This window comes from Polypterus senegalus, chromosome 1, assembly GCF_016835505.1.
Source record: "Polypterus senegalus isolate Bchr_013 chromosome 1, ASM1683550v1, whole genome shotgun sequence".
In the NCBI taxonomy this organism is placed as follows: Eukaryota; Metazoa; Chordata; class Cladistia; order Polypteriformes; family Polypteridae; genus Polypterus; species Polypterus senegalus.
The window spans coordinates 244,692,846-244,718,364 of NC_053154.1; the positions used below are offsets into that span (position 1 = coordinate 244,692,846).

General features: G+C 36.8%; 1 protein-coding gene across 3 annotated transcripts in view; it reads left to right on the plus strand.

Annotated features, from left to right (window-relative positions):
- Positions 1-25,519, plus strand: part of jmjd1cb (jumonji domain containing 1Cb) — a 354,346-nt gene that overhangs the window by 308,619 nt on the left and 20,208 nt on the right. For all 3 annotated transcript variants that reach the window (XM_039771144.1, XM_039771154.1, XM_039771164.1), the window contains 11 exons: positions 1,714-3,893; positions 4,468-4,669; positions 6,235-6,449; positions 6,887-7,039; positions 7,954-8,043; positions 8,375-8,502; positions 12,023-12,224; positions 12,620-12,837; positions 19,789-20,070; positions 20,723-20,891; positions 20,999-21,089. In XM_039771144.1, coding sequence (XP_039627078.1) covers positions 1,714-3,893; positions 4,468-4,669; positions 6,235-6,449; positions 6,887-7,039; positions 7,954-8,043; positions 8,375-8,502; positions 12,023-12,224; positions 12,620-12,837; positions 19,789-20,070; positions 20,723-20,891; positions 20,999-21,089 — 3,930 coding nt within the window. The remainder of the gene's footprint in view (positions 1-1,713; positions 3,894-4,467; positions 4,670-6,234; positions 6,450-6,886; positions 7,040-7,953; positions 8,044-8,374; positions 8,503-12,022; positions 12,225-12,619; positions 12,838-19,788; positions 20,071-20,722; positions 20,892-20,998; positions 21,090-25,519) is intronic.

Consider the following 25,519-nt stretch of genomic DNA (forward strand, 5'->3'; position numbering starts at 1 on the left):
GCACTGAGTTTGCACGCGCTTTGGTGACTTTGAAGAACAAAAAGTCCGTCTAAATGCGGCTCGAACCTTGTGCATGTTGGGTAGCACATATCTGTGTGAGAAGCTCTTCTCAGTGATAAAGACTAACAAAACAGCACACAGGAGTCAGCCTCACTGATGAGCACCTGCAATCCATCCTGAGAATCTCCACAACACAGAACCTCACACCAAACAGAAACGAACTTGTGGCCAAAAAAAGATGCCAGGCGTCCAGCTCTAAAATGACATATGAGCAAAGACAACTGAATGATTTGATTTGTTATTGCACGTAAGACCGGGAGTCAACCGTTTTAACAAACAGCGTATTGCACTGATACGAAATAGCTGTGTGTGTGTATATATGTAGATATGTATGTATGTATATATGTGTATATGTATAGATAGATATATATATATATATATATATATATATATATATATATATATATATATATGACAACAACACTCCTCACTCACAACATTGACAATCAGGTTACGTTATTTTCAAAATGTTTCCTTTTCTTTTCATTGCTTCTTTAACACACTACTTCTCGTAAGCCTGAGCGGTATTTTGCTAGTATATATATGTATGTGTGTGTGTGTGTGTGTGTATATATATATGTGTGTGTGTGTGTGTATATATATATGTGTGTGTGTGTGTGTGTGTGTGTGTGTATATATATATATATATATATATATATATATATATATATATCAAAATACCTGCGATTTGCAGCGGAGAAGTAGTGTGTTAAAGAAGTTATGAAAAAGAGAAGGGAACATTTTAAAAATAACGTAACATGATTGTCAATGAATTGTTTTGTCACTGTTATGAGTGTTGCTGTCAACCATTGTAAAGATAACAGATTTCAATCATCGAAGTGTTCACTACCCAAATCGGTTCTCTTATTTGAGACATCACACACTGCATGCATTGTTTTTTTTTACACTGTCTTCCTTTAGCTGGACATTGACTTTTTCCACCGTGTGCTTTGCTTCCACAGTAGCTGCACTTATGAATATGCTTGTATGCGTACTGCGTTCAGTCAGTTCACGTGAGCTGCTCGGAGTACATGCATCGAAGGTCGTTTGCATAAGCATAGTTCTTCACCCGTGAATATTGACCTTATATGGGCAGGCACTCAATTACGTGGGAGGCGTGATGACGCGGGACGCAACTCCGCGTTACACGGCAACTGACCTGCAGGCTATGGCCGTGTACAGTATATGGACGAAAGAAGGTTCCAGTTATGACCGTTAGGCGTAGAATTTCTAAATGCTTAACTTTTGTAAGTAAGCTGTAAGGAATGAGCCTGCCAAATTTCAGCCTTCCACCTACACGGGAAGTTGGAGAATTAGTGAGTGAGTGAGTGAGTCAGTCAGTGAGGGCTTTGCCTTTTATTAGTATAGATGACATACTCTGGAGTGTTATGTTCTAGCAAAGTATTTGAACTACTGTAAACGTTTTATTCTTTGTTCATGTATATTAATGTTTTATTTTTTAAGTATCAGTTAACTGCATTTATAGTAAAGCAAAAATGAAAAGTTTATAATACTTCACTTGCTTACTTTCTAATATACAGGAAATCATTCCGTTTTAATATATTACTTATTGTTAAGCTATGAAAGAATGGTTTCAGATATTTCATGACTTTCTTAGAAATTTTATTTGTTTCTTTACTCTTTTAAAATAAGGGAACACGATAAGAAAACGTTTATTGAGCCAATGCGATCTGCAACTCCAGCACATTTGAAACCCGATCAGGAGAACAACAGAAGTCAGTCAGGCAAGGAAAGCCATCTGCACAGACACTTCTTGGATACAATTTCAGGTCACTGCAAACAGCAACTTCAAGAAACAGGGGACAGAATGAATAAATACAAAGAGGAAAACCGCAAAATTCTTCAGGAAAGCATTGAAGTAGCCCCTTTTACAGCTAAAATGAAATCAAATGAAGGGGAAAAAGATACTTATAATCGATTACCCAACAGGTCCAGTCCCAAAAGTCATATTGTGAAGCAAAATAAAGAGGCTGAACGGTCTTCATCTGAACTTTTTAAATTTAAACATTCAGTGCCACAGACTTTGCCACAAAGTAATTATTTCACTACCCTTTCAAACAGTGTAGTGAATGAGCCACCACGATTATATCCATCCAAGGAAACTTTAAATTCTTACGTTGAGAAGTTAAGCAGCAGCTCTTCAGCAACAGCTAATCCTCTAGCTGTTACTTCATTTAACAGTAAGTCTCTTTCAAAACCGCCTCCCTTGATTAAACATCAGCCAGAAGGAGAGGGGTTAGTGGGAAAAATGACTGAACAGCTTTCTCAGCAAATGGTCTCACATTCTCTTAATGCGTCTGGAAATGAACGAAGAAGTCCTGCCATCTCACCATCAAATCCTCTTCGATGTATGCCAGCTTTGCACAGAGCTCCAGTCTTTCACCCCCCAACACAGCAGACTCTGGATCGAAAGGAGGGCAGTTATGGTAGACTTTCTCCACCAACCCTAACACCAATCCAACCAGTGAGTATAGCTGGAAAAACCTTTGAATTGCAGAAACCTCCAACATTGTTACCAGAGCTCCGGGACGCGGTTTCTAAAAGCAGTACTGTAATGACTTCATCAGACATTCAAAAAGCTGGAGATGCTCTAAGCCATGAGAAAGCTGGATGGCATTTAGGAAAAAGTAGTGGAAAGCCACAGGCTGCAACAGCATCTGTGATTGTCCGACCGCCTACATGCATTAAATATGATGACTTGCCAAGACCAAAGGCTGTTTGTAAAGATCTTGCTGTTGAAGGATCATTTACAGGAACAAATCTGACAGACTGCCTGAAAGTAACAACAGGCCCAGAATCTGGGAGAGTAATTTTTCAGAGTACAAGCATAGAGGAAACTTGTGCTAGGTACAAAAAGAATTTTCAAGCAATATCCCAGGGAACTGTTTCCAGTACTGTTGTAGCAGCTGCAAATAGCATATGCAGTACCAAAACTGAAGTGACCACTTCTGTCACCCCAGTTACTAGTATTTTAAGTTTAAGAGAGTCTGAAAAGACAGGCTGTGTATCATTGACTGTTTCTGGTAGTCCTGAAATAGAAAGTTCTTTACAGTTAAGTGGAATGCAGCCCACAGCAGATATACAGGAAAATAAAATTCAAAGTATATCTCCGTGTTCTTTTCAACAAGTTAGTACAGGAAGCACTGCACTGGTGACTTCGGGGCTTACATATACAGGAAATTTTGTCCATTTAAAAAAACACAAAGCTGCACTGGCTGCAGCTCATTCAAAAAATTCGAATTCAAATGAATCTAGTAATATTAAAATTCATAATTGTTCTGTAGTAATTGCACAAGACAGTAGTGGAATAAGCAACCCAGGAAATAAAACAGATTGTTTAACTAATGGGCAACCTGTCACTTCAAGCCAGACTAACTACCACACAAAACTTAAAAAAGCCTGGCTTACAAGACATTCAGAAGAAGATAAAAACACTAATAAAACAGAGAAGCTGGGGAGCTCTGTGTCAGAGATTATAAAGCCATGCACTGTTAGCTTAATTGCATCAACATCAAGTGATGTGGAAAATAGGGAATTCAAAGGACAAGAAGACAAGCTTGCTCAAGATGAGAGGAAAACAAGAAGAAGAACCAAACGGCCTTATGAGTCAGGCTCAGAGACAGATGACTCAGATGAAAGTGAAAGCAAATCGGAGCAAAGGGCAAAACGACAGCCCAAGCCTACATACAAAAAGAAGCAAAATGATATGCAAAAGAAAAAGGGTGACAGTGAAAGGGAAGAGGAGGACGTTAAGCCAAATGGTATTTTCAGAAGTGCAAGAGAGAAAACAAAGCTGAAGTTGGCAAGCAGCAGTAAGTTGATTCCTTTCTTTGAATCTACATTAAGAATCTTGTTTAAATTACATCATAGCGTGTTTTGATTTTGATATGCCTCATAGAAATGGATTCATATTACTTTTCTTGTATTTAAGGGTTTACATCCTTTGAAGTATCAGGTGGCAAATCTTTACTTATTTATTTCTATTAAGTAAGTTAGGAAATCCAGTAAAGTCCATCTGGTTAACACATGTACCAGTCACATTTATGCCTCAGCTAGGAATGTTCTCATTTATGTGAAAGGCCTCTTTCCAAGACATTTTTAGTGCTAGTTTTAAGTATCTTACTGCTCTTCAAGTGCTTTTTGAAGGCAAACTTATGCATCAATTAAATTTTAGCATGTTTAACTTAAAATGTTATAACATATGTTACTGTATAATTTAAAGTACACAATTGCAATGTATGTGTACTGCAATGTATAACGTAAGAAATTGGTACTAGTAGGCTATAAAATTTCTGAAGCATATACAATGATTTTTTTTTTTAGCGTTGATTGTTTAGTATGTAATGATTATAATGTATTCATGCCTATGTGTTAATTTATTTACAGATGGTATACCTCGGTCAGTATTAAAAGACTGGCGTAAAGTGAAGAAGCTGAAACAGACTGGAGAGTCTTTCCTGCAGGATGATTCTTGCTCGGAAATTGGACCTAACCTTCAAAAGTGTAGAGAATGCAGAATTGTCCGCAGTAAGAAAGGAGAAGAAACTGCTCACTCCCCTGTTTTCTGCAGGTTCTATTATTTTCGCCGGTAAATCCCCTATTCTCATCACAAAGAAAGATAGTGTTAAATTTTTCTACATCAGCTTCCTTTTTCAATGATTTTCAGCATTATTGATAACAATATACAATATACAATAAACTATCACAGCAGAAAAATCTCCTTTTTAACCAACTCTAATTGGATTTCAGGATGGTCAAAAAGCAGTTTTAGACTATAATATGTGAAATTATCAAAATAAAATAAAAATTGAAAAATTACTTAACCTCCTAAGTGTTACATTATTTAAAAAAAAGCATTTTGTGACTTGAAAAATGTGTATTAAATCTCATCTTTCTACTGTAACACATGCAAAGCACTTAAAGTACAAAGTCACAATGATGCAAATAAAAGTAATGAGTAATAATAATATTAAATGAATAATAATGATACTGATACTGTATATATTGCTAATATATGTCTTGTGTGATATATATTTGAATGGGAAAACTGCTCAGATGTATAGTCATTTACCTGACACCATTCAGTATAACGGTTTCTCTCAACAACAGTTCTTTTGATCACGTAATTATCAAGAAATAACTTGAAGTAACTGGATCTTGCCTCTCAACCTTCAGTTTTATTTCTGGCTGCCCCACAAAATCACAATGAGGTGGTGCTGGTTTATTTGAAGCAGGGTCAACAGAAACCCAAACACGAGCGTCACTTTCGTATTCATCAGAATCACTTTCAGTTTCACTTAATGTTTGAATTTCACTGCCTGAAGACAGATTCACTTCGTCATCACTGCTGATGTGATGGTCCTCTGCATCACTGTTTGTATCACTGCCAAGAGCATGCAACACCTGGGCTGCTGAAAAATTGTTCTTACAAGACACCATTATGAGGCAAGGAGAAGATGTGTCTACACCGTTGCCCAGGTATCACTAGGGCCAGACGCTTACGTAAGACATGCCTATACTCTAGCCCAAGTGACGCATGGGACTAAAGCTGTTAGCGTTTTTACAGCCTGAGTAATCCTCGGATCTAACGCTTATGCGAGATGTGTCTGTATGTTTGCCCGAGTGACATTCTGGAGTAAAGCTTTTAGCACTGTTTTCACAGCCCGAGTAACACTTGGGTCTAACACTAGGGAGATTGAATTTAGCATTTTGAACTTATTTTGAAATAGTTTTGATATTTTTAGTATAAACACACTCACCTAATTGCTAGTTTTTGTTTGTTTTGATTATTTGCAGCTTTTTTCTTCTAGCTGATTTAGTGTTAGAACAGAACTACATATTTCTGCTATGTAAGCCATGTGTATAGAGTGTAAATAATACTATACATGTCATCTGAGATATTTGAAAATCTCTACATAAGCATGAAAGTTCTTCAGTAATGCATCTGTGCTATAAATGCAGTGTTGTTGTATTTAATGTGGCTTAAAAAGCAGACTTATTTAATGTACAGTAGTAAATAAGACTTAATACAACAACTGTATAGGAAGGTAATACGTCATACAAAGTGGAATTCTGGAAGAAAAATGCCAGACTACATTTTATTTAAAAAACAGCATTAACTTTCTTGTCTAACCCAGTCTTTCTTTCTCTTAGCCTTTCATTTAGCAAGAATGGAGTAGTCAGGATAGATGGCTTTTCTTCTCCAGACCAGTATGATGATGAAGCAATTAATCTTTGGGCACCAGGTGATTATGAAGACAATGATCTTGACTTGGACACTTCCAAATACATATTGGACTACATTGGAGATAAATTTTGTCAACTAGTTATGTCTGAAAATACAGCTATCACATGGATTAAAAAAGATGGTTAGTTCTGCATTTGATTTCAATTAATGTTTCAATTGATGTGCTTAAACTTGACATAATCTATAATGGTAGAGTGAAACTGTTCATAAATGTAAACCCCATTGAAACATGTAATGCTAGAATGCACAACTACTAATTAATTTGAAATTATGTTATAAAATGTTGTTTATATGGTACAATTAAGTCATTTTCTATGTACTGACTGTTTTTGGTATTTTGAAATCTACAATGTACTGATTATGTGAGAATGTTCATTATAGTAAAATTTCTGAAGGTATTTTAAATTATATGAATTTGAGTGTGAAAGAACTTCCAAAGTTTCCTTTTTAACACCATCTGTTGTTAAAGAGAAGGAAAAATTCCACACCCTCCAACCCCCTTCACATCTGGGACTTATAATTGTGCATTTCATCAGCAATGTTTACTTTGCCTTTCAGCCAAAATAGCCTGGAAAAGAGCTGTAAGGGGAGTACGGGAGATGTGTGATGCATGTGAAGCAACACTGTTTAACATTCATTGGGTCTGCCAAAAATGTGGATTTGTGGTCTGTTTGGATTGTTACAAAGCAAAAGAAAGAAAAAGCTCCAAAGGTCAGACAGTGATTGTTTTTTTTTTTGTTTTTATAATATCTTCAGTATAATGCAGTCATGCTGTAAAAAGAATTTTGTATTTATATACTTTATATAGTAGTAAAATTCTTTTTGACAGAATCATGATAATGTTGAGTAAAAATAACACTTATGGTTAGTACATTGGTTTTGCTTATAGTTCAGGAAAATCTGTAAAATTCAGTAAGTATTTTGTTGTTATTTCTTAAATAATAGTTTAAAACAATTCATTTCCATCCCTACTGGTGATACAATATTTTGTAGTATATGAATGATACAAAATGTACAAATGCCTTTGCCATTCAAAATATGCTTAGTCCCCAAAACAAATACATTATTCAATGTTTTGTTAAGTTAGTAATACAAATAACAGGAATGCAGCATTTCTTGCATTAGGTTTCAAAAATGTGAAATAGCTTTATTAGATTAGAATGACAGTATTTTGTAATAAAACTGCTTATTTGCAGTTATGGGCAAAATTATTTTTTTATAGAAAAATATGAATTTAGAACATGAAGAGAAGAGATTAAATTTTGTACAAGGTCCGGTCTAGTGCAGTTCTATAATCTATCCATCCAGTCATCTTTTAAACACAAGTTATCCTGAACATATTTATTTAAATAGTAAAGTCTTCATATATTGCATGATTGGTTAAATACTATCAGTAAAACACTCTGTTTCTTGATAAAGTAAGTGCTTGGTTGTAATACTATACTTTTATATTTTTTTACATCAAAATGTACTTTGTAGTTTTCTTATTTTTTAATGTTTAAGTGATCACATTTGTTTTCAAGATTTTTTATTTTTATTGTTCAGTGACAGGTAATGGTATTTTGCTATGAGTAATGGAGAATGTATTTCACAAATTAGGTAACAAATGTTGTGTTATAATTTAGACAAAGAACTCTACGCTTGGATGAAGTGTGTCAAAGGACAGCCTCATGACCATAAGCACTTGATGCCAACACAGATTATTCCAGGAAATGGTATGGCCAAATATTCCCTTTTAGAAATCTGCCAGTTTCTAAATCTCCCTGATTAATAAACACCACAACCTTCCCCACCCCCAGCCTTTTCTCCGTCTCTCTGCTTCTAAGTAGTAGTGGTAGTAGTTAATCTTGAACGGTATGACTGCCATCTGTTCTACAATTAGAAAAAGACAATGTATTATTTAAGACTAACTTTGTTGTTCTTCTTATGCTAATTTCCAATATTTATTATGGACAATTGAATACTTTCATTTTTGCCATTTATGTAAGCAAATGCTTTATTTAAAAAGTGATTATCATATAAACACACCTATATTTTTTTAAATAGTTTTAACAGATCTGGTGGAAGCGATGCATTCCTTAAAAGAGAAGTATGGAATTAAATGTCATTGCCCATGTGCCAGTAAACAAAACTTTCAAGTTGGCAAACTCCCTGCCACAAATGGAGTTTCACAGGTATGTTTTTAAAAATTTGTAGTGCGGAAGTATATCAAGCATGTTTCAGATAAGAAGCCAGGGGTCAGATTTTAAAAACTTCCATACACACATTAAATTAAATGTGCATGTGTAACTTACCATGTAAAAGTCATGATTTATAAATGAAAAACTTATGGGAGAACTTGCTTATATGTACGGCAACTCTGATCCATGGAGGAAGTGGGAAATAACGACACCGTTGATCAAGGAAATATGGATCATGGATATGTGCATTGACATAATAAACATCTATATATATATAATTCACTAAGGCAAGACAACCATGAAAAGCACGCCTGAAGGGGCGTGGATTCACTAAGCCACCGCCAAGTGAGACACCTATGGCGCACGCAGGAAGGAACCACGCACACCAACTCCAAGACCATTGGATACGATGACAACTCGCAGGGCCACGACCACACAGAAAAAATGGCGCCATTTATATTCGTCTGTCGTAGAGGCCACATGCAGTGCAGGTCAGGTTAATGTCATGTGCATGTCATGCACCTCCGACCTACGTTGACTGTTCATAGAGGCATGTTTCTCGCGGAGGTGAATCGCCATATGCAGCGTGTGAAACGGTTTGCTAGGGGTATCCCATGGGATCCTTAAAACAATCCTTTACAATTGAAGTTAAAGCAAAATGAAGTAAGCAGTCTTTAAAAACTTTTAGACTTAAAGACTTTTCGGTTACGACGCACGACCGCGTGCACCATAGCAAACTGTTTTACACACTACATACAGCTATTTGCATCCTTGACAAACATGCGTCGTCTTAGATGCTCCTGCAGGAACACTGAAGACGTTCTCGCGCCCACCAACACTCCTTTTTCACCGGCTGGCGTCTTCCCTCGCTCTCTAGGCATTTACACTGCCTGCCCATTTGCCCGGACGCAAAAACTCACCGACCACCTAGTTAGTCCCTTTCGTCTGTGGTAAGAGTCCACGTGCACGTCTGAGCCACGCGGCGTTTGTTATGCCGCGGGTTCACTATTGTGTTGTATTTTGCTCTCTCCAGATTTCCATCTTTTCATTCACTTACTGCTGTATTCTCACACCAACCTGTTTTAGACATCCGTGTCTTTCCAGAAGTGTTTAGCATTCAATAAATAATTATGCATGAGATTGACCGTGTGTCTACTCAGCGCAGAGAGGCGTGGGTAAGCCGTTGAACCCCATTCGGGCTGCAAGCCGTGGAATTCCCACTAAGTGTGACTCATACACTCCCACTCATTACGTCCCTACCCTTTGTGCACACCCCCCTCCTACCGTGGTCGGGTATCTTGGTGGATTATATATAGAAAAGCAGCCAAAACCGAGGGGTATCCCATGGGGTCCTTAAAACATTCCTTTACAACTGAGGTTAAAACACAATGAAGTAAGCAGTCTTTAAAAACCGAGTTTTCGGTTACGACGCACAACCGCTTGCACCATAGCAAACTGTTTTACATGCTACATACAGCAATTCGCATCCGCGACAAACATGAGTCTTCTTAGATGCTCCTGCACTTTGTTCACACCCACCTCGCTACTACCGTGGTCGGGTGTCTTGGTGGATTATATATAGAAAGGCAGCCAAAGCCGCACAGAGCAGTGAAAAGTCTAGAGTTCTATCTTTTCATTCACTTTCTCTTGTATCCTTAAACCCTCCCTGCCGCGGCTTCACTATTGTCTTGTATTTTGCTCTCTCCAGAGTTCCATCTTTTCATTCGCTTACTGCTGTATTCTCACACCAACCTGTTTTAGACAACAGTGTCTTTCCAAAAGTGTTTAGCATTCAATAAATAATTCTGCATGACATTGAGCGTGTGTCTACCCGGCGTGGGTAAGCCGTTGAACCCAATTCGGGCTGCAAACTGTGGAATTCCCACTAAGTGCGACTCATACGCTCCCACTGGTTGCGTCCCAACCCTTTGTACACAACCCCCTCCCACCTTGCTACCACCATATTCGGGTGTCTTCGTGGATTATATATAGAAGAGCAGCCAAAACCGCACAGAGCAATGAAAAGTCTAAGTCAGTCACAGGTACATCTGGACTGTTTAAAGACGATGACTCAAGTGACGAGTTGGAGGTGGGCACATGAGCGGGCAGTGCATACTGAATGACAAATCAGCAGACTAGCATGACGGACGGAGCTGAATGGATGTCCTTCTCCTCTACTCCCGTTCCATACTCCGCGCCGTGCACCCCCATCCCTCCGTCTGGCAGGAGAAGGCGCGAGGACGGTCCACCAGTTTTGAGTCACGGACAATTGTGTGTTGGTCCGTTCTGTGCATTGTTACAATGTTGCTTTTCTTGCTGATTTATTACATTGCCGATTTTTCAAATGTTAATTTTCTCCCTGTGCTTAAAAATCATTCAAAAACCGGCCTGATTATGTGGCGTATGGTACGCCGCGGGTTGGCTAGTTCAATTTTAAAAGTGATAAATATGATGCGTATACTCTGTTTTGGTCTCTTTTTAAAAGGGCTAATGCTGCTTATTTTCATTGAAGAACTTTTTTGTTTTTCTGTTAGTTTATATTATCTATCTTTTGTCACTTCTAAGAATTAAAAATCAAACTGCAGTAAAAGCACATACGTGATTTCACTTCCTGCACACAAACTATTAATACGATGTCTATGTAGCCTAACATGGCTTGTTTGTCCTTACTTAAAAGACTATGCAACTGGCATATATGAAGTCAGGAGGTTTTTAGGACTGTTTGAACTTTTTTTAACCATGATGATGACTGACTTATGAGCCGATTTAAATTTTCAAGAACCATTTTCTTGGAACTATGTACTAAGTTAGCCCTGAAGTCACACTGCTCAAAATTAGGTCATACCTGTTCATATCCTGGTTTTAACAACAGTTGGCTTTATGACAACAGGCACCTGCCTGCCAAGCCATAAACAACTGGCAATGCACTACGTTCAGTTTCCAAGTAGTTTGGTTTTACAAGCAGACATGAAAAGGAAATTAGCAGCAGTGTTTTCCTAATGTAATTGTGGCAATTTGCAGCACTCAAATTGCTATAAAGCCACCTACTCAGAATGCAGATGCTTTTGTTAACTGTAAGTAGTTACATTCCAATAACAAACAAGTTATTAAGTTGTTTAGGGAAAGATGAAAACTTCAGTTGGCATAGAGTGCTTTAAAATCTCAAGTAATAATTACAATGTATACCCCAGAGTTGAAAAAACTTACATGGCGATGGATATATTATACACACGTAGTTAAAAACAAAGTGCATGCAGTACTAGAATTAGAGATTACAAAAACATTGATCAGCTGCAGAAATAAATAAAATACCTGCTTAAATACAATAGTATTATCTGAGTGAAAGTCACAGATATTCTAGGCTCATCGCAATATTAGTTATGTAATGTGCCATCGCACAAAATGCTGGTTAATAAATACATTGTCTTGATTCATTAGATTTTGGTTAGTCTGTTTTGTTTTTCAAATTTTTCATAGTCACCTAATTTGTGGATTATTTTTACCTCTGTTTCAGGTTTTGAAAAATGTTCTTAATCACAGCAATAAAATAACAAAAAATGAATTTCAGCTTCAGAATTCATTGCAAAAAATAGAAACCAATGGCGACAGTAGTCCAGGAAGTGACACCGATAGCAAGCTATCTCATCCTGAATCCCAGTCTCCTTTGCATTTCCTAGCAGATTTAGCTGAGCAGAAAGCCAGGGAAGAAAAGAAAGGTGAGATTCAGCTCCTGCATTTTTTGGCAAAATGTGTGGCAGCCAAATACATTTTTATTTGACATTTAATACTGTTTTGAAATCAGAACTGTGAAGAAGGAATGAGGAGAAAATGATTTCTTTAGCAAATTGATTTCTAATTAATATTTACCAACAAAGGAACTTCTTTTTATATTTATATAAAGTATTCATATAAAACATACTGGCTGAGTTTCATTCTGAGGCACTTAAGTTAAAATGCCAGTTTAAATATTTCTTATTTTGTGTTGTAACATTACTTGATTATTTTTACAAAAGCAGTGAGATTATTAATTCAGGATAAAATAACTGACATAGTCCTCCTTGAAAAATAAGAGGTGCTTTTGGAAAATGTCTAAATCCTTCCTTTGTTTCAGAAAATAAAGAATCTCCAGAAAACAAGTATATCAAGGAGGAAAGGGAATTAACAAACAGTTTAGACTCTTTGAGCTGTAAATCATCATCATTGGTGTCGCACAACAATGAGCAAGGATCTACTCTCAGAGATTTGCTGACTACAACAGCTGGTAAATTGCGCCTTGGCTCTACAGATGCTGGAATTGCATTTGCTCCTGTTTATCCTTCAGGGACACAAGTATGTGGTGTTTTATGGTTTTGTTAACTTTTCAATAATCTTTCAAAAACAGTAGTGAAATCATTTAATGAATGTTCGGGTTGTTTAGATGAATCCTTGCTCGGGGAACAGTCACTAATTTATAGAAACTTTTATTTACACTCTAGACATGTACTTTATATTGAGTACTTAGATCTTTACATTAATGCTACTGATGATTTATTTCTAGCACTTAAGATGGTGGAATCCACATTTAAACATGTTTCATAGATTTTGATTACTTTGTAGAACTATGAGTAGAATTAGCCAGTATTACATATAAAAGTAATCTGTGAATAAAATGTAATAGTGAATTCAATTAAAAAAATTTATATGTGTGCATTTGTTATATGTCGATGTAGGAATTTTAGCTATAGAGGAGCCACATTAATGCTAGTCATGCAGATACTAACTTTTCCAATGATTTTGAGTTGTAGCCTTCATTTACATTATTTTAGTCTGGCATCAAGATTAGTAACTTCATTCAGCAAATCTGACATACCAAATGACTAGAACTCGTGTAAGGTGACATTGGCATTAGTGTCCCTGGTATGAGAGTTCACACCTTTTTGTCTGTCTTGCCCTTCTGTTATTAATGGATAAATCTGATTCTGATATAAATGGTCAATTAGATTGGCTTCTTCATAATTGCCATAATGTTTCCCTTAGAGATATCTGTCTTTCAGACTGGTGGACAGGTGGTAGTCAAACAGGGCCAGGTCTGGGATACGGTGCATTTAATACGTTTTCAAAATCATAGATTTGTAGATCATCTGTTAGATAGATAGATAGATACTTTATTAATCCCAAGGGGAAATTCACATACATCCCTTGCCAAGGTGTGACGTATTTGACCTTCTAAGCAGATCTTCTGAAACCCTGAATATCAAAATTTTTTGGGGTTTCCAGAAAGAATGGTATTGTACAGTATTCAGTGTCTTTTGTGCAATTTAATACTTTATTATTGTTTCATATATGCTTTTCCAATATTTATTTTTTGTTAAAAAGAAATACAAGAAAATGTTTGTTTATATGCCGTCTTAATCAAAACTGTAGGGTCACAGGGAGCCATAACCTACCTTTAAAGTATTGTCAGATAGGCATTATCCCACTGTGGATTGCTAGATCCTCACAGTGTTCCACTCATGCACTTCTACTGTAAGCCCATTCAGAGACTTGCAATAGCCTAAAAGGCATGTTGTTAGGATATGATAGGACACCCGAAGTGCTGAAAGCAACCCATACATTTTATACATTGTCAGAAACCAGGTCAGAATTAAAACCTGTTCTCCTGGAACTTTGTGGCAGCAGAAGTTGTGATAGTGATAGTGCTAATCAAATAAATAAAGTATTGAAGATGTATTTTTTGCATATTTTTGTACAACACCATTTGTTAAGATAGATTAATATGATAATTACAGATACATATCCAACTTTACAAAAGAGCCATATGCTGAAAGGTAGAAACTACTATTAAGTAATACTAGGTAATAAATATGTCTTATTAGAAAATAAGTTTGCCAAATACAAAACTTGCTGCTGCTGAAAGTTTTTAATAAAAAGTTAAATTTAAGTGAACATATTCTACTGTTGGCAGATTTTTTTCAAATTACTATGGGAAACACTCTTAATATGTTCACCTTGTTGGGTTAAGACACAATTTTGCTAAGATTATAGCTGTACTGAAGACTGTTTCTGAAACAGAACTTGTTTAACAAGTATACACATTGTTTATGCCCAACAGTGGGGAAATGTTTGTTGCTTGCAATAGCTAGTTAATTCTTGTTTATGCAGTTTCAAAGAGACAGCATATGAGGAAAATTAGAGTGTCTTATACTAAGCTGTCCAATTGTATTTAGTTGAAATCTTACAGATCAATTCATATATAGATTTTGAGCAAAATCCATTTTGTTTTTATTTAATATCCTGTAGTGCATAGGAAACAAATACTATTAAAAAGTAAACTTTATAACTCTTAATATTAAAAATGAGTTTGTAGGTAAAAAACTGTTTTTAATACTACTAGGGGGCTTTGCCCCCTGCTCTCTTCGCTCGTCAACCCCCGAGCCTGTGCTACACGCTAGCCTCTTTGCAGTTCTGCCACTCGCGTATGGGGATGCGGATGCGGATGTACAAATTAAACAGATTTTTATTTTCAAGGGAATTGTTACATTAACAACAAATTGTTACGTTTTAGTAAAACTTAATAATTTGAAAGTAAATTATGTTTCATTTTGCGTTAGTTATTCGTTGAGAAATACGATTTTGTTCTGTTTGGCTTTGAAATTAACACACAAATACTTTTTAAACTTTCACTGTAAAACTTTTGAATTAAATTTTCGTAAATATCCCATTGAATTTTGATTCTGGTTTTGGACTTTCATTGTGATAACGCAACGTGTAACTGCCCATGATTGAATTACGTTTCTTTCTCTCTATTACATAAAATGACTTTTTCGAATGTTTGGCTCAGATTTGTTAGTTGTCTTTGGAAAAAGCTATTTTAACGGGAAACTGTTTACGTTTTAATACGAATGGCATATCAAGATCTCCTTTATTGTCTAATGTTATCCATGGGAGATTTACTACATTACCTTTCGTGGATGCATCTTTCTTTCTACATTAATTCATACGGTGGAAGACCGGACGGTATTAATGGCTGTAGATATTGTTCGGGATATTGTTAATTGTTGTTTTCATGTTTCGCATGATCACCACCAACTGTTTCAGCATAGTCTATTGATACACATTTAAACAATTTGCCTTGTAATTGATTGACTTATTTGGTGTTAATTCGTTTGACTTCGTGTCTCGGTGCTAGGCTTGCCCATGTACTAATTTTTTTCTGGTGATGGCCCTTCGTGATGAAATTCTTCAGTAAGATTTGGACATAATACATCTTTAATCGGGAACTTAAAATGAAGAAACGTTAAAATTTAAAAGAGCTGAGACAGCAGGAACTGTGTCTGACAAAAGCATTCCCTCGAACGCTGGGTGAGAGTACTGTGTGCGTGGTTGAATATGATTGAGAGGAGGGTGTGACTTGAAGAAATCTCATGGCCAAAGGCTTGAAAAAATCTTTTCAAACAAAGTCTCATCTTGTCTTCTAATTTTTTTATGTAATAGAGAGAAATAAAATATACAGTGGGAAAAAAATGAGCAGCGCACACCACAATGTTCATAAAAATGTAGATCTCATTAATAACCCGAAAACCTGTATGTTTTTACAAATGAATTTCTGTGATTTTCAGCTGTGCCCAAAATTTATTACAATACATACAGAGACGGAGGACCACTGTCATAACCAGCCCATCCTTGTTAATGTACTAGATTCAACTTGTTCAGAGCAAGGCATCCATCAGTAATTAAAGCCAAATCAACTAGGGTGGATAATTCAGTTGTTTCTGCCAAACTGATACAGTTATGATGAGTACTCTAAATGTTAGAGGTGTGACAGTCTCATTTAATTGTAACAAAGTAGTTATTGACATTCTGTTACTTCAGTGTGTCATGTCACAGGTTTGAAGCACTTGGTCTGTATTGTCATCATTTTAAATGGAAACAATCTGATATTTTGCTTTGTATCTCTCATTATAAAAAAAAAATCCTGGAAGGGAAAGACTAGGGAGACGAGACGTGATCTTCACGTAAAGATCATGGAAGACACTTAAAAGATCTGCGAGACGAAAAAGATTGGCCACGGAGCGTCTCACGGGGACCTTAAACATGAGACTTTGTGCCATAAGATTGACCCAGGACCGTCTCGTGGGACGTAGAACATGAGATTCTTTCCAGACATGCCCTACTTATTAAGACCATGGGCAGCAAAACACTCAGTCGTGTAAAGGCTTTGAGCACACACAGATCCAGGGCTCTCGGCACATACAAAACGTATAAGGAAAATACGTTATAGATGAAATGTCAACGACTGAGTGAAAAAGAAAGAGCAGCGCGGAAAAAAGAGACGGAAAAGTGTAGGAGAGAAAAAAATGCAAAAAAAGAAAGAATAATCTAGGCACAAATTCAGAAAATAAGATAATCAGCCCGAAACAAGTGGAACTGGGGGGGAAAAAAAAGCAGGTCCAATCGGGCTCAGAATTAAAAGACAGAGTAAAAGACAAAGTAGAAGTTCAAAAAGACATTCAAAAACGTTGGCGCTATACACATGCAGAGCAGGGTAGGGATAATGAAACAGTGGAAGACACAAAAAAAAAAAAACGTAGGTGCGAAACACATGCAGAGCAAGATACAGAATATGAAATCAGAAAAAAAACGACAGTGTCAAAACAAAGAAAGTAAACATTGCATTAGCGCAAACAGAGAAATTATTACTCGGAGAAATAACAAAAAGCAAATAGAGATCGAATATATGGACATAGGGGATACGTCAGAAGTATGTAAATATTGTAAGGCTTTGAAGTTTAAGTCTGAGAATTTCAAAAACGGGATTTACTTCACATGCATTATTGGTTACTTTGCAAAAAAAAATATTAACTGCTAATGATGCAGATCGTTTTGACTGTGCTGAAATTCTAAACAGAGAAAAACCTATCCTGAATTATGGTACACATTCATTAAACACATGTCTCACGGACTTCATTTAAAAGATTCGGCATGTTGGGACTCGAAAGATTCTAAATATTGTTTTTACCGAAGTTCTGAAATAAAAGTGAAACTAATGAAATAACAATAATTCAAAGAAAAAAAAAATTTTAAAAGTTTGTATCCGGAAAACCAAACACAGGGGTTGGCGAGCAAAGTGAAGCTCTGCATCAGTCTGTCATGGTGAAAAGAGCTGAGCCAAAAGACAAAGCTCTCAGTTTACCAGTCGATCTACATTCCTACCCTCATCTATGGTCATGAGCTATGGGTAGTGACCGAAAGAACGAAATCGTGAATACAAGCCACTGAAATGAGTTTCCACTGCAGGGTGTCTGGGCTTTTCCTTAGATAGGGTGAGAAGCTTAGTCATTCGGGAGGAGGTCAGAGTACATCCGCTGCTCCTCCGCATTGAGAGGAGTCAGATGAGGTTGCTCAGGCATCTGATCAGGATGCCCCCTGGACGCCTCCCTGGTGAGGTGTTTTGGGCATGTCTAACTGGGAGGAGGCCCCGGGAAAGACCCAGGACACACTGGAGGGACTATGTCTCTCGGCTGGCCTGGGAACACCTTGGAATTCACCCGGAACAGCTAGTAGAAGTGGCTGGGGAGAGGGAAGTCTGGGCATCTCTGATAAGCTGATTTCCTTCAGAAAGTGATCTTTTAATTGATTATGACATTGTCAGTGTATTGCCATTTAAACTTTCTTAAAGAAGATTCATAATTGGGTGTCATTAACAAACACAATGTTATCATAAGATAACAGTTTATTTATATATTTATTTTGTCTTGTTCAGCTTAGATCTTTCTCATAACACATCTGTTATCATTCCAAAAGATAAATTTTTGTGATGACTTTTTCACTGATTGTTTACTATCATTGAAGTTGTGGTCCATGTCATCTGCACTTATTCTGATTATTGCTTGTGATTCAACTTAAAAGAGGAAACCGCATGATTACAAGATGACTGTTCAATCTAGTATATTATAATTCCACTTTTGGGTAATGGACAGAATTGTACATCGTATGTTGTCGTCTCATGGTGTATATTTGGGCCTTTTGCCTTTATTTATTAAAACAAAGTAATATTTCAGGATTTCCTATTTGATTGATGACACAAGATATGACAAGTAAAAGTTATTTAGTTAAATATATGTGTATTTTCCTTTTGAATCATATCAGTAAAATATATTACTAACATAATCATCTTTGGCATGGAGGATTGGTATTCAGGTTAGTATCTTAGTCTGTATTTACGATTTTCACATTTGGACTTCTTGTTTCATTTAACTTTACCATACACAATTTTATACAAAACATAAGTGAAAATAAATCTTGCCTGTGCAGATAGAACGTTTTCTTTTTACTTTTGTGATGTCTTTGTCCATTACAAAACTACGGAAGCTCTGAACCGCACAGTGAAAAAATTATGGGATAACCTTATCTCGTACGTACGTGAAAATATATCTGAATGCATAGCCTGCCTTTATTAACTTGCCAATATTCATTTCTGTGGACTGTAACTCTGTGAGGAAAACATCAGACAGTTCAGTGATTTGTCCTGTTTCCAGAAAATGATGTACAGTAGCACGCGACGGCATTTGGTGCTCATCTGAAAGTATGCAGCGCGCACGCAATATTGGCAGGTGCGACTTTAAAGAACCTGGTGCGCAGGCTATGGTAAGTGGTGGGCACGAGATAGTAAGTTGTACGCACCAAATTGTTTCCCAGGAAGAAACAAAACACCATATCTCCTCAGGTGCTCCGTACGAGTGTGCAGACGAATACCTGTAAACTAAACCCTTACCCTCCCACAAGCCTACTCTTAACCATAGTGTAATGGGGTATGTGATGGGCATTTCGTGACTGACATTCTGGGCATTACCTGACGTAGGTATTGCATGCTGCTGTTAAACCCAACTCTAACCATCCCACACTCCCTTAATAAATAAAAGCCCATCCGTCTGTTTTTTTTTTTTATTTTACCGCGCTACAAGTGCTGGAAGTGACGTCAAACTGAAGAGCCATGGCCTTGGTAAGGTCGTAATTAGGAAGCTGCGAAGCACACTTTTGTAATATTTTAATCTAAGTTTATCTCGTACGTACGTGAAAGTATTTTGTATGTACATGAAAACATCTCGTACGTACGTGAAAGTATCTTGTACGTATGAGATATTTTCACGTTTGTACGAGATAAGGTTATCCTATAATTTTTTTTCACTGTGCGGAGCTTCCGTACAAAACAGAATATGCAAGTGTATATTTTTACCTTAATAACTGAAGCATGTTTTAATAATTGCAAAAGTAACAGTAATATATTTTTTATTTTTGTAGATTGGCAAAAGTGGAAGAAGCATGCCTAATATCTTAGATGACATTATTGCTTCAGTAGTTGAAAATAAAATTCCTGCCAATAAAACTGCAAAACTCAATCTTAAACAAGAACCTAGTGAAGAAACAAAACATGAAAGGAAAAGATTCAGCAAAGATGAATCAAATGGATTATATTCTGAGATACCACATTCCTGGCTCTGCGATAAACGTTTGCTTTGGCTTAAGGACCACAGAAATTCCTATAACTGGAAACTCTTTAGGGAATGCTGGAGACAAGGGCAGGTTTGTACCACACAACTGATTGTGAAAATGAAGATAATGTTGATTTTAATAGAGTGTTTGCACACACACTGTGTACATCTTTAAGTATAACAAGTCAAATAGTGTCCAGTTCATTACTTTGTTTTCCGTATACATTATGCATTGTAATGTGAAAAAACTGACATCACATTTAGATTTCCTTATACATTATGCATTATGTGAAAAAGAAACTGACATCACATCTGGATTGCAGTGTGCAGCTTTGCATGCCACAGTACAAAAAAAAGATGCAATAACTCTTGAAGCTATGCAGAGAAGAACATCACTGGATTTGCTATGTGAAATGGAATTTAGCATGTCTTGTCATGTGCAGAGAAATGATAAACTACATGATGAACTTGTCCATGTCTTTAAAATTAATAAAATACATGGGTAAAGTTGATCCAGCATATTTCTTTGAAAATAAATTATAAATCACATTATTGGATACCAATGGAAATTAAGGGAAAGTGCATTTAAAATGGAATCTACAAAGTACATATTTCACACACGATTAATAGACGGCTTAAGTTATTAAGTTACCAAACAATCTGATTGAGACTCTGAATTGTCCATTTTGTCAAGCTACATATGTCCGAATGCAGCTGTATTAATTTTTTTTTCCTTTTCTTAGCCTATACTAGTATCAGGAATACACAAGAAGCTTAACAGCAATTTATGGAAAGCAGATTCATTTAACCAGGAATTTGCTGACCATCAGGGCGATCTTGTGAATTGTAAAGATGGTGTGGCTTGTAATTCTGGAATCAAAGAATTCTGGGATGGATTTGAAGATCTAACTAGTAAGTAAGAGTTACACTTCTAATACTGAGCCAACAAATTAGATAGTTTTGTTTTATAAGATATATAAGTTTAGATGGTAAAATTGAATTATTTCTTACTTTTTCAGAACGTCCCAAGGCAAAGGATGGAGAGGCAATAGCTTATCGACTGAAGGACTGGCCTTCTGGGGAAGAGTTTATGGCTCTTATGCCTTCCAGGTATAAATGAAAATGTCTAGAGAAATTTTTTCTCATTTTTTTTCCCTCATATCGGAGACATACATGGTGTTCCAAATTATTATGCAATTGACATATCAGTAAATATTAGACATTTCAGTAAAATCAACATTTAACTTTTAGTTTCTAAATGAAAGTGTTTGCATGTTTTTATTTCTCAAATGTTTTAGATAAATTGCATAAAGCTAAGAGAGGTTTATTAATTAGTTTGTCAGGTGATCTATACTAATGAAAGGCAAAGCCCTCACTGACTAACTTACTCATCACTAATTTTCCAACTTCCCGTGTAGGTGGAAGGCTGAAATTTGTCAGGCTTATTCCTTACAGCTTACTTACAAAACTTAGGCAGGTTTCATTTTGAAATTCTACGCGTAACGGTCATAACTGGAACCAACTTTCTTCCATATACTGTAATAGCCTGCAGCTCGGTCGCCATGTGAGGCAGAGTTGCGTCTCGCATCATCACGCCTCCCACGTAATTTAGTGCCTGCCCATATAAGGTCAATATTCATGGGTGAAGGGCTGTGCTTAGCATATTCATACTGCGGAAACCCTCCCCCAGCGAAAGTGTGAGAGAAACTTTTAAGTGCCCGGGTCTGAGCTAAAATTAAATAAAGCCGTGGACATCGCAAGATCGCACAAGATATTCGCGAGATACAAGTTTAATGAGAAGACACAGGGTATAATGCCTCGATGCTAAAGACCTGGCGAAGTCATGCCTTCTCTGCTGGCCTAAAAAAATATCTGAATCACAGACTGATGTTAATTATATTTTGTCCATGAATACTTATTAAATAATTCCAAATAGTCTGTCCGCTTCCTTTCATAGCTTTTCCGATGGTTGTGCTGCTTCCAGACATGTATTTTCGTATTAAAGCATTTAACCAATCACATTTCAGCCATCATTTGCTGACGGGCAGAGAGGCCTTCACAATCCATTGTGCAGGCCCTCTAACACAGAATAAATGTCAATTAAACTGTTGCTTCAACCAATCAGATTTTGAGTTGGTGTCAGTAGGGCCCTCTAGCAGGCGTACGGCAACGTCGCCATATTCAGACCCATTGATTGGATAGAAGCCTATATAAGGAACTCAACGAGGCCACTGAACGCACCGCAGGCGCTCCCAGCGCAAGATCCTCGCGCGCACTACAGCCAACTCCATGGCAGGATTCTGGACAATATTATTTGCCAGATGCAGACCAGATTTCAACACCACGAAAAACTGATGTTTGTCACACTCCTCAACCCCCAGAAGTTTCAGGAATACAAGAAAAATTTCCTGCATGCAGCCTTCTCCAATTTAACACAGGAGCCACGGAGCATTTTTTGATCTGTCTCGGCTAAAAATAGAACTGACTGTAATGTATGCCATGGATGATTTTGCAGGAAAATCTCCCACTGATCTCCTTGACTTCCTTCATCAGAAAAATCTGAATGAGAGCATGGGGCAGCTGTTCACATTGGTATATTTGGTGGTGACCATTCCCGTGTACACTGCTTCTGTCGAGCGGACATTTTCAGCCCTAAAGCGAATTAAAACTTATGCCAGAAATACGACAGGGCAGGTTCGACTTTCAGCTTTAGCTTCGATGGCGATAGAAAGGGACTTTTTGATGGAACTGAAGCGCACGGATAATCTGTACGACAGAGTAATTGAACTGTTTTTGAGGAAAGAGAGGAGGATGGATTTTGTTTACAAATAATCCGAATTTTTGGTGAGTAAAATGTTGCGATTTTCCTAAATAATATTGCAAGTTTTAGTTATTATTGATGTTTTTTATGTGTGTTGCGGCTGTAGCTGCAGTAGAAAGGAACTTGTTCACCCCTTGTTTGCCTATTCGATAAAGGCATTTATTGTGGCTACAGGAGTTATCTATCTGCGATGCAGTGGCTCTTTATACTGTATTTCTGCATATTAAGATGGTTTTTATAACCATAAATTAGTTTTTGAGGGGCGGGTTGATTCAAACAGGGCACTACTGAAGGCCTAGGTGTGAGATGTACGGTCCACCACTGGACCAGATGATATGTAAATTTGATGAACATTACAACCTGAAAATAAACAAAACTGTAGAGAGGTTCAGATTATACTTCTCCCAGTGCGTCTCTCTAAATCCTTCGTGCGGGAACATTATCATAAGGCTTAACAATCTTATTTTTACACCTTCTACGTGCACCAAACCTTCCTTATTACGAAGTCTTCCTTGCTTTACCGCTGGCTGCTTCTTTCCATTCATCTTCCTAGCTCTTTATTTAAACAGTTTTCCTTCTCATTTTTCTGCTCCTTCACTGTCTTCTCCCTTTTCGTTCAAAATACACGCCTCCTTGCCTTTTTACAGTCAGCTCCCCTTACGTCACACCATGGTACGTTTAGCACAAGTTAATACTGGAAATGCCTGTTAAACATCTTACATTCATGAGTAGTGATTTGCGTAGTGAACACTTCGATGAATGAAACCTGTTATCTTTACAAAGGTTGACAAACACGGAATGTAACTTCATAGCAACACGTCCTCCAAATACAAACCGGATTGAAAGAAATAATGGTAATCAAATCCTTGATGACAGCAACACTCATAACAGTGACAAAACAATTACATTGGCAATCAGGTTATGTTATTTTTAAAATGTTTCCTTTTCTTTTTCATAACTTCTTTAACACACTACTTCTCCGCTGCGAAGCGTGGGAATTTGCTAGTCTTTATTAAAGGTAAACCAACTTAAAGAGGGTGTTCCACATTGTTAAGCAAGTTGCAGTACTCATCACTAAGGGGAGGAATAAAGATATCTCTGAAGATGAAAAACACGAAATAGTGCAATGTCTTGCAAAAGACATGAAAGCAATTGACAATTAATGAAAACTGAACAGAGATTATCGAACAGTGAAAAGGTTATTGAGTGATTCAAAGCACAGATGAATTTGTTGAAATATAGTCTTATTAAAGAAAATTTATAAAAGAAAAAATAAGGACTTATTACAATGTGCATCATACAGACCAATTTCACTTCTGAATAACGACGTTAAAATACTCTCTAAAATCATAGCTAGAAGGATGGAGAAAGTGCTCCCCTCAATAATATCACAAGACCAAACTGGATTTATTAGGGGCCGACACTTATCTTCAAATCTTCGACGCCTGTTTAATGTAATATACTCACCAACTAAATCAAACACCCCAGAAATAATATTATCATTGGATGCAGAAAAAGCATTCGACATGATTGAATGGAAATACCTTTTTACTATTTTGGAGAAGTTTGGGTTTGGCCCGAACATTTGTGCATGGATTAAATTACTGTATACTAACCCAGAAGCTTCAGTTTGCATCAATAACATTTGCTCAGACTACTTTAAACTAGAACGTGGCACAAGACAAGGATGCCCTTTGTCACCACTGCTGTTTGCAATTGCCATTGAACCACTGGCAATACATTGTCGAAATACTGATCAGATAAAGGGGATTAGCAGAGAAGGACTGGAACAGAAAATCTCATTATATGCAGATGACATGGTACTGTATATATCGGATCCAGAAAATTCTGTGCCTGCAGTCTTAGCAGCACTCACAGAATTTCAAAAGCTCTCTGGTCTCAGAATTAATCTGAATAAAAGTGTACTCTTTCCGTGAATTGCAAGCATATAATATTAGATTAGACACCCTTCCTTTTATCATTGCAGAACAGTTTAAATACCTCGGGGTAAACATCACAAGTAAACATAAAGCTCTTTATCAACAAAATTTCGTCGTCTGTATGGAAAAAATTAAACAAGACTTGCATAGATGGTCAACCCTTCATCTCACACTAGCTGGAAGAATTAACACTGTTAAGATGAATATTCTTCCTAAGCTCCTTTTTATTTCAAAACATACCAATATACATTAATAAATCGTTCTTTAAGCAATTAGATTCAACAATAACCTCATTTATTTGGAATTCTAAACATCCACGCATCAAAAGAGCGACCCTACAAAGACAAAAGGCAGAAGGCGGCATGGCTCTACCTAACTTCCAGTTTTATTACTGGGCAAATATACAGTCGATAAGAACCTGGACACAAATAGAAGAACATACACAGGCATGGACCGCAATAGAAGTAAAATCCTGCAGTACTTCTTTGTATTCCTTGCTTTGTGCTCCAATAAACACACGCTATCGGCAATACACTAATAACCCAATTGTGCTCCACTCACTTAGAATCTGGAACCAATGTAGAAAGCATTTTAAGACGGAGAAGCTTCTTTCTGTGGCACCCTGCAAAAGAACCACCTCTTTCAACCCTCACAAACATATGCAGTTTTAATATCTGGAAAAATTTGGAATTAACTTGCTTAGAGATCTTTATATAGACAACGCCTTTGCATCCTATGAACAATTACATTCCAAATTTAACATTCCAGCTACAAATTTC